The following is a 10,524-nucleotide window of genomic DNA, read 5'->3' on the forward strand; positions in this document are numbered from 1 at the left end:
TCAACAATTCTATAGTTTAAAATATCGGTGATGTATAATGTCTCTGATCTCAAATTTGTAAAAATACTGTCAAAACCACATAATTACTTTTCAACACACAGATTCTTTAATTTCTCTGTGACTTATTCTGCATCTCATGTACCTTGACCCTTGGGGAAAAAGCTAATGTCATGAAACTCCTAACATCTATAGACAGCCAATAATAGAATAAATGTTAGTTATTAATACCCAATCCTGTAATTGGTTTCATTCCTAACAGTAACAACTATTTATAACCTTATGTCTCAATTAATAAAGATGAATCTAGAAGGGAGTGAATGTCTCTGTGTTTCTCAATCCCTTGAAGCTGCTGAGGGTGAAAACCAGAGCCTGTGCAGGTAGGTGAAAACCCCATCTTTAATTCTCCAGCATCAGGTTCCATAATTAACTCCTTTTTTACATTCCCCACAGTTTACTTCTTTCCTAGTTACCCCTTTCCTTTGTAAACTCACTTTATTTGAATAATTTTCATTCACACTGTTTTATATCCTTCTAGTCTTATTCTAAGAGTTAAAATTGCATGACAGATGAACGTAACATAATCTTCAGAGCTCTAGTATCTTTTTGAAAATAGTATATGAAGTATATTGTGTCTCTCATCTCCCTTTTCTCTGAATATTAGGATCTTAAAAATAAGATGCAATGTCTATGCCTTTTCTCTTCTATTCCTACTGAAATAACATGAAAAAAGCATGCTAGCTTTCTGTCTGCCAGATTTACTCAATCACTGTTAAAACTTTGGTCTGTTTCCTGAAAATCATCAAAATAATCACAATATATAACACTTATTTAGCACTTTGTGTATGTCCAAGCACTATCTGATGTTTTCTTGTTTCAACTCATTTAGTCCTCAAAACAATTACAGGAAATAGAGACTGTTAGTATCTGTCTTTAACAGATGCAGAAACAGATGTATCTTGCAGCTGAGTAATTCATATGGAATACACAGCAGGTAAATGGGGGACCTGGGGATGTATTTTGGTCCCCATGTCTGTGCCCTTAAACACTGTTTTACTATGTATTGAAATGGTTTCTATATAAATGTTTCCATCTCCTCAATTTATTTTGACACATTTGTTTTCTAATTTAAAAAAAAATGAATATTACCTCTAAAAATACAGCAAATCAAGTTGGGGGTAAAGAAACATGCATAAGATTAGTTAAAATTCCACCACCTGTATGACAACAGATGGTAGTTACACTTGTGGTGAACATAACAGCATATAACGATACTGAATCAAACCTGAAACTAATGTAACATTGTGTGTCAGCTATATTCAAATTAAAAAAGTCTTAACCACACCACCTATAGATATTTGGGACAAATTCTAAAACTCTATTCATTTAAATGTCATTTGCACTCCCCTCCACCAGTAAAAATATTTATTTATTTTTTTTTTTTTTTACTGTGATTAGTTTTTACTGTAGTTTTCTGGACTTAACTGATACCTTTCCATGCTCATTAATGTAGACCAAATGGCTTTTTAAAAATAGAATATATCCACATAATCAGTCTTTTATCATTAAACATTTCATATTATAAGAAATGTTAAAGTAAAGTAACATATGTTTTTTTGTATTTATCTATTTTGTTTCAATTAATTTCAAGGCATAGCATTACTGAATTACAGTTAAAATATTTTTTACTTTTATGACTCACCTGCCTTCTGGAATGACTGTACTACTTCACATTTCCCTACACCTGAGAACTGGAAGCACTGCTTCTCCAATTCTACAACATCAAAAGGCTTATTCAGTCTGTTGAGGAGAAAATACAAAAATGGAATCTGCTTTCTGAATTTGAGGTAAATGCTACAATCTCAAATTTTAGAAAGTGAATCATAATTCAATGTATTAAACTTTACAACTTGATTTTTACATGTAAGGCTTCTAATAATCTACAATATACTTTGCTGTAAGATATATAGTAAGATACTTAAAAGTTTGTTTCCAGTGTTGAGCTACATGTTTAATAACCATTGAATACTCTGAATTTAGATATATTCTAAATTCTAAAGTCCTCCATTATCCTATTTAATTGTTTTTCCCTCTTTATCATATACTAAGTTCCCTAACTTGTATCATATTCATAACTACAGTTTGTCCTATTTACCTGTCAATTTCAGTCAAATCAATCATTATTTAATTAGCATGGGTTTATGATATATCCCAATATCTTTTATAGAAAGTATTCTCTTTTCTCCCCTTGGTACGCACTTGATTTCTTTTTCAAAATATCCCTGAGCTTTGAAATGGACATTTAGTTATCTTTGTTAAGCTCCAAAACATTTCTGTTGGGCTTTTAATGGACACTGCAGTTATTGCTCAAGATAGTTCATTAAGAATGGATTTTTTTAGTTGTAAAAACATTTTCTATTTGCATGGATTCATTTCCGATTTTAATCTGCATTTCAAATGTTGCAGGAAAGTTTGTTTTTTTCAATAGAGTGCATATATTACACATTTGTTTTACTTACAAATGAGAGCTTTTCAATCAAATTTTAATGTCATTTACTATTTATTATTTATTATATTTATTAAAATAATCTTGCTAGATTTATTTTTCATTTAATTGTAAGTTTTTGACATGGAAAATTGTTTGAGTTGGGAATGATTATAGTTTCAATACTATTCTTTCAAGAATATTATGTGATTTAATATTTCTGCTGTAGTAAATCATTGAAACATAGTGCGGCAGGCTTCTTTCTTTATGTTCGTGGTTTTAAACTTCTTATTTTTTAATTTAATTTTTTTTCAATGTTCCAAGATTCATTGTTTATACACCATCTATAACCAGACATTGACTATTGGTTTAAACATTTATTAAAATCATCTCTTATTTTATTTTATTTTTTCAGTGTTCTAAGATTGTTTATACACCACACCCAGTGCTCCATACAATACATGCCCTCCTTAATAACCATCACCAAGCTCACCTAACCCCCTACCCCTATCCTCTCCAAAACCCTCAGTATGTTTCTCAGAGTCCACAGTCTCTCATGGTTCATCTCCCCCTCCAATTTCCCCCAATTCACTTTTCCTTTCCTTTTCCTAATATCCTCCATGGTATTCCTTATGGTCCAAAAGTGAAACCATATGATAATTGACACTCTCTGCTTGACTTATTTCACTCAGCATAATCTCCTCCAGTCCCATCCATGTTGATAGAAAAGTTGGGTATTCATCCTTTCTGATGGAGGCATAATATCCCATTGTATATATGGACCATATCTTCTTTATCTATTCTTCTGTTGAAGGGCATCTTAGCTCTTTCCACAGTTTGGCAATTGTGGCCATTGCTGCTATGAATGTTGGGGTACATATGGCTCTTCTTTTCACTACATCTGTATCTTTGGGTTAAATACCCAGTAGTGCAATTACAGGGTCATAAGGTAGCCCTATTTTTAATTTCTTAAGGTATCTCCACACTGTTTTCCAAAGTGGCTGCACCAACTTGCATTTCCATGAACAGAGAAGAGGGTTCCTATTTCTCCACATCCTCTCCAACACTTGTTTATTGTCTTGGTGATTTTGGCCGTTCTAAATGGTGTAAGGTGGTATCTCAATATGGTTTTGATTTGAATCTCCCTGATGGCTAATGCTGATGAGCATTTTTTGATGTGTCTGTTAGCCATAAAATCATATTAAAATATTTCTTAATCCTATTTTACTAAGAGTTTTTTTTTTTTTTTTAAATCACGGATCAATTTTGAAATTTATCCAGTGACTATTTAGTACTTTCATTTCTTAAAGTTTTTATGGAAATATCCTCTCAAGTCAAATATTGCTCATCTCTTCTCATGGCCTTATGTGATATGCTGTGGGATCAAAACTTTTCTCTTGACAGATTCACCAAAGGCTTCAAGTAGGAAAGCCATGTGGTGTTATTTGATCTTTAGATAGACAGATATGGAAATAGACTGTACAATGGACTGGACAGATGAAGAATGGGATGGGGAGATAATTTAGGAGCCTCTTCAACAATTAGTATGGGAAAATATGTAGACCAGAAGTAAAAGACAAAATGACAATAAAAATGAGGAAGGAACTGAAATGAAAAATAGTTGAAAGTAAAAATTGTGCAACTGAAGCTGGAAGTACTAGGACAGAGTATGACCCAGATATCTACACTGGGCACTGGGGAGAGTGGTAATGACATTTATTAAAGCATTGCTGTCAATTCAAATATCATAAATTCAATTTGACATTAACTTCAAGATGGAGGTGGAACTTCCATCTGAGTATGCCACATACTGATTCGGATATATTACTCTGGAGTAAGAGATAAAGCTACAGATTCAGAATTAACATGTAGGTACGAGTTACAATGAATAACCTGATACTGAATAAAACTTTTACCCTATGGGCAATGAGAATCCATACAAGGGTTTTAAAAAGACACAGGTGGAAAATCCTTACAAGCGTTTTTAAAAAGATACATATGTAATGTAAGATATGCATTTTTAAATCCTTTCTGTCATCAGGCCAAGGTAAACAGGCATATAAGACTTTGCTGAGTATGGTTAGAAGAGGCATTTCCAGCATAATTAAAAAAAATTACTTATAGATTATGAGTTACACCATAAATTAAGGTTGAGCAGAGAAAAATGATTACTGTGTTAGTGAAAGGTATAGAGAAGTCAGAAAGGCAGAAGAAGAGTTAGGAAAGGGCTATCATAAAAATGGTCTGATTGCATTCAACCAATTAACAGAAAACCTGGCTTATAGTTGATCAAAGAAGTTCTAGTTTATTTTTCTCACATTAGAAGAACAAATCTGAAGGGACACTATGGCAGATTTTAAATGATTCAACATGGTTTTTGTTTCTGGGTTCTCTCTAAATTTTTATTGTATTATTTGTATTATATGGGCTTTATAACTTTGTTGTTGCTGTAACTTTAAGATAGCATTGGAATTAAAAAAAAAAAAAAAAAGACCATGAAAAGAGTCTTCTCTACACGGAATTTTGTCTTTTCTTTTGGAAGGAAAGCTCTCCAGATAACATTGGTTTACATCACATTGAACATTTCTTGGTCACATGTCCTACCTTAGATGAAATCTTGGTCAGGGAAAATGGAATTGTAGGAAATGGTTTAGAAAAATCACATATCATGCTCTCAACTTAGGATAGGTGTACTCTCTTCTCAAATCTAGAGATTTCAGCCAATCACTTAAACAAATGCTATTTCTATTGGCAAGAAGGGGAAGAGGATTGGCCTTATGAAAGCCAAGGAGCCAAGGAGAGAGGGAGTTACAGAACTAAGGACATGAAAAACAGTATCAAACAGCAGAGATATCAAAGAAAATGATAATTAAAAACTGATTATTGTATGATGTATTTGGAAGCCAGAGTCTCTTTCTAAGAAAAAGGAATTTTGGAAACTGATTGTTTTGGCTTACTGGCAACCAAAAAATGAGGGCTGCAAGTGAGGAGTTAGGGAGAGAAAGAAAATTAGGAGACACAAGATTCAGAAATCTGATTTTTTTAGAAATAACTTAACTATGTAGGGGAACCTGGGTGGCTTAGTTGGTTAAGGGTCCTAAGATTGAGACTCACATTGGGCTCCCTGCTCAGCAGGGAATCAACTTGCCCCCTCATTTTGCCCCTCCCCCACACTCATGCATCTCTCTCTGTGTCTCAAATAAATAAATAAATAAAATCTTTTTGATCAATCAACTAAAACAAATAAATGAAATATTTTTTTAAAAATATTTTATTTATTTATTTGACAGACAGAAATCATAAGTAGGCAGAGAGGCAGGCACAGAGAGAGGGGGAGGAAGGCTCCCTGCTGAGCAGAGAGTTTGATGCAGGGCTTGATCCCAGGACCCTGGGATCATGACCTGAGGCGAAGGCAGAGGCTTTAACCCACTGAGCCACCCAGGCACCCCAATAAATCAATTTTTTTAAAAAAGAACTTAACTTTATGGAAAGGTAAAAGGAAGCAAAAAGTAGAAGAAAGTTTAACCGATGGATCCTTAGGACAGATCCAGCATATACTGGAAGGTGCCAGGCTTGAAAAGCACAATGGCATGGTTATAAACATGGATTATGGTGTCCTGGAGCTCTGGATAAAAGTTGCGGCACTAATACTTGATCCCTTTAAGACTCAGTTTCTTCATTTGCAAAATGAATGTAAAAAAAGCATTTCTTATGGAATTCTTATGGAATTCTGTGGGTTTAATGAGATAATGTGGTTCATACAAAGTTTTGCATAAATGCTATTTATTAATTTTATAATTGTTTAATTAACACTTTTATATTCAAGTATTCAGCCTTTGTATCCAACAATTTAATTGAGTATGGAGGCAGGTATCATGATAATAGTTATGAATCAAAATTATGAATAACCACATCTCAGCATGTGACTTTCATGGTAAATAAAACAAAATTAAAAAAATAAAACACACATACAAGGTGAAACAAGGTCAAAGGCACTAAACTATTTTGACCTAAAGATCTCTATGTGACCACTGAAATAAATCCAGCTAAGGAGAATTAGCAAATACGTGTGAGACTATTACTGTGAAATTGACAGTAATAGCTGAGATTATTCAGGTGAGAGAACACCTAGGTAAGTGATCAGGAGTATGTCTAAAAATCCTTGAGAGGCAAAATAAAAAGATCTGAAAATGGAATAGAAGGGTAGCAACACTATTTATCTTCATCTAAAATATTAATAATTTTCTTCTGTTTTTATGTAATAATTCTCTTAACCACCACAACATTTCTATATCCTTATTTTTTTTTATCCTATTTAATTATTTCTAGTTCAGGATATATACCCCAAAGAAACACTAGCAAGAAATAGGAAATTTATATTTATACAACTGATTGTGTCTTTTTAATCATTTTCTATCCTCAGGTGATTTGAAAATCAGCTCTCCCGCCCAAGTCAATGGATAGACTAAATAATTCTGTGGTTTCTGAGTTTGTGTTGCTGGGACTCTCTAGTTCTTGGGAAACTAAAGTTTTTCTCATGTTGATTTTTTCCTTGATTTATTTAGGGATCATCCTGGGAAATCTCTTCATTTTCTTTTTGGTAATTTTTGATTCTCACCTACATTCTCCTATGTACTTCCTGCTGGCCAACCTCTCTTTCATTGACGTGGGGGTTGCCTCTACCACAGTCCCAAAGATGATTAGGGACCTTTTAAGTGAATACAAGATTATTTCTTTCCAAAGCTGCATGACACAGATATGTTTTATCCACATCATGGGAGGAGTGGAGATGGTGCTACTCATAGCCATGGCATTTGACAGGTACACAGCAATCTGTAAGCCTCTTCACTACCTGAACATCATGAATCCTAAAATATGTGTTTCATTTGTAATTGCTGGCTGGGTAACTGGGGTGATCCATGCTATGTCTCAGTTTGCTTTCATTATAAACTTGCCCTTTTGTGGTCCTAATGAAGTAGACAGCTTTTACTGTGACTTTCCCAGGATCATAAAACTTGCATGCACAGATGGAGACAGGTTTGAGTTTATTATTGCTGCCAACAGTGGCTTCATGAGCATGGGCACCTTCTTCTTGCTAATTCTTTCCTACATCTTCATTTTGGTCACTGTCTGGAAACGTTCTTCAGGAGACTTATCCAAAGCATTTGTCACTCTGTCAGCTCACATCACTGTGGTGGTTCTTTTTTTCACTCCATGCATGTTTCTCTATGTCTGGCCTTTCCCCACATCATCAATTGACAAATACCTGTTCATTGCTGATTTTGCTATCACTCCCATTTTAAATCCCGTCATATATACATTAAGAAATAAAGACATAAAGGTAGCCATAAAAAGACTGAGCAAACAGGGACATTATGTCCGACTTTGCTAACTGGCTCTATCTTTGGAGATCTAAATATATATATATCCATCGGCTCTTTGGACTTCTCTACTCTGGTTCTGACATTTAAAATAGAACTGGTTGTATTATCTACCTCACTGAACAAAATTTTACTACTACTTCTGTAGAGCATTCCTTCATTACCTTGGCTACCATGGGAGATGTGAATCTACCATGTAAGGGTATTATTTTCTTTTTTCAGCAGACAGCAGTAATACCTACTAAATAATATTTTATAATTGAAATTGTGATCACTTTGACAATAAGTAAGCATATACGAAAATCTCTTCTGCTTCCCATAAGTATAATCCAACTTGGGAAATGTCAGGACCTATCACATTGATTGGTTATATATGTAGGAGTAGTAGCTCTACTTAGTTACTTAGGTTGGTTTCCCTCAGCTGGTCCAAAGACAACACTGTATTGATTTAGTTTGTTTGGAAACTCATTTTTGGATGCCTGCAGTAAGGGAACTGGGAAATGGTCTTGTGAAAGGAAAGAGGCTCATGTTGGTAACATAATTGGAGTGCAAGCAACTGTAGTCCTCTGGGAGACTGTATAGATTCTGTGATTTAGAATTAGCCCAACGGAAAAGCAAGGTATTTGAAGTGTTTCTTCATTTGTAGAGGGTTCACTGACTCCTTAGCATGCCCAGCCTTACCCACAGCAAATATTTTGTATCTCTGTCAAGAAGCCAGACACAGCAATGAAATAGACTTTGAGGTGCTGACAGTAAAGAATTATCTCCAGTAAAAGTAAACTTACAAGCAGCCTCCCAATATTGCTTTGTAACTTAAAGAAGGGCTACTTAAACATTTTACTCCAGTAGGCCCCAAACTGGTAATTGAGCACAGAGAATTCTGTAATATAAAATATTTATCTGCTTTCCACAAGTCTCATAATACCAGCAGTTCAAAGTAGGCCATTCACCTGGGAGCATGGTTCTATAGTCATGACCAACCTACAGGACCACGTCCCACAGCTGGCCATCACAGGCTACCCACAAAAGCCTTCTGACTTCTTCAAAAAACAGGAAGGGAAATCTTGGTTCCAATTTAGGAACTGTAGACATAGATGGAAATAAAGTTAGATTTTTCTCACACCTACAAAAAATTCAAATGAACTGAAAGGTATTTTACATCCAACTCTAGAATTGTTATAATTAAATTGACTTTGGATTTTTAGGTCTGAATTTCAGAAAAGACACACTAATAAATGATGTCTCAATTTAGGGAAACTTCCTAAAATGTCCCAAGAGACATAGCATGGATAATCTGCCTATAAGCCTTTTTTCTACCCACAACACGGAGCTCCGATGTTTCCCACTCAAGAGCACATCCATTTCTGAGGATATCACTACCTGATAAAACTTTCTCAAACGAAATGTATTGTTTTATAGCATTCTAACTGTATTTAGGCCCTGAATAAATTTTGGACTCAGCTTTATATCCATGAAGAAAACTCGGATCATGGATAATGATGTCTCCAAATGTGATACATCTTATACTCTATAATAAACTCATAACTTCTCTCTTCTCTTCCTCCCTCATATTTAAACCAAAATTTAAGACCAACTTTCCATATATAGCAAACTGGATTTTCTGGAAGTTTTTAAATTTCTTTTTTTCATTTTATTTACTTATTTTTTTGCTGAGCAAGGAGACTAATGCAGGGCTCCATCCCAGAACACTGGGTTCATGACCTGAGCTGAAGGCAGAAGCTTAACTGACTGAGTCACAAAGGTGCCCCTGTTTCTGGAAGTTTTACAAAGTTTCCAGAAATATCACAGGGTTCTTCTCAGGTAATTCCTAGAATCTGGACTCTAGAGCAAAGACTTTCCTCCACCAAAAGTAATGCCTTCAGTACGGTCTTAGAGCTCCCTACATATTGACATTCAGGAAGGACTATTCTTACTTCATGATTCACAATCCTCCTATACAAAGAGATGGCCCTGGACAGAGATTCATAATGTCAGCTACAAGAAATGTCTAAACAAAAAACTGGCTGTTAATCATATTGTTTGCCAACAGTTTAGGTCAGGAAGAATTGAATGAATTATATAGAGGGAAGGCTCTCAGAATGCTATGAAAACCAGGTATTTTCATAGAAACAGAACAAGCTTTTAGAACTTGACAGAATCAGAATGGCACCTTAGAAGCAGGAGTTAGTGGATCCAATATGTGTACCCAAGTTATGCTTCTTCCCAATTTTGTGGCTTCTTGAAAGATATATCTTGAAAGATCTATTTCAACATAAAATCCACTTCATGGATAATAAAGATTAGGTATTACAGTTTGAATGGAAGCTCCTAGCATGTGAATTGTATAGAAAGGTTTTTTCCAGATCTTTCCTTTTGATCTGCCTATATGTTTACCCGCTCTTTAAGGAGAGTTCTGTCTTGAATATCTGAAGATAAAAATATAAACTCTTGGAACCTAAAGATCTACTTCTTCGACCTTAAACATCTTGTATTTCTAAAATTGATTACTATGGTATTCTTTATCTGGCTAGTAACAAAAAATAATTTTATAATATTATCAATACTCTGTGATGTGTAAATCAACATAAAACAGTAGTAATGCTTTTCAAGGAAAGTGGTAAGAGGAGAAACTATGCATGGACTTTGATGTCATCTCACACT

The 10,524-nt window shown here is 34.5% G+C and overlaps 1 protein-coding gene across 1 annotated transcript; it reads left to right on the forward strand.

The window, feature by feature from the left end:
• The first annotated feature begins 6,938 nt into the window (after positions 1-6,938).
• Positions 6,939-7,874, forward strand: LOC101675934 (olfactory receptor 4F21-like). Its single transcript, XM_004782098.2, has one exon. The coding sequence runs from the start codon at positions 6,939-6,941 to the stop codon at positions 7,872-7,874; it is 936 nt and encodes a 311-aa protein (XP_004782155.2).
• The last annotated feature ends 2,650 nt before the right edge of the window (positions 7,875-10,524 follow it).

The sequence above is a fragment of the Mustela putorius genome, unplaced genomic scaffold (genome assembly GCF_011764305.1).
Source record: "Mustela putorius furo isolate JIRA1106 unplaced genomic scaffold, ASM1176430v1.1 tig00003896_pilon_pilon_pilon, whole genome shotgun sequence".
In the NCBI taxonomy this organism is placed as follows: Eukaryota; Metazoa; Chordata; class Mammalia; order Carnivora; family Mustelidae; genus Mustela; species Mustela putorius.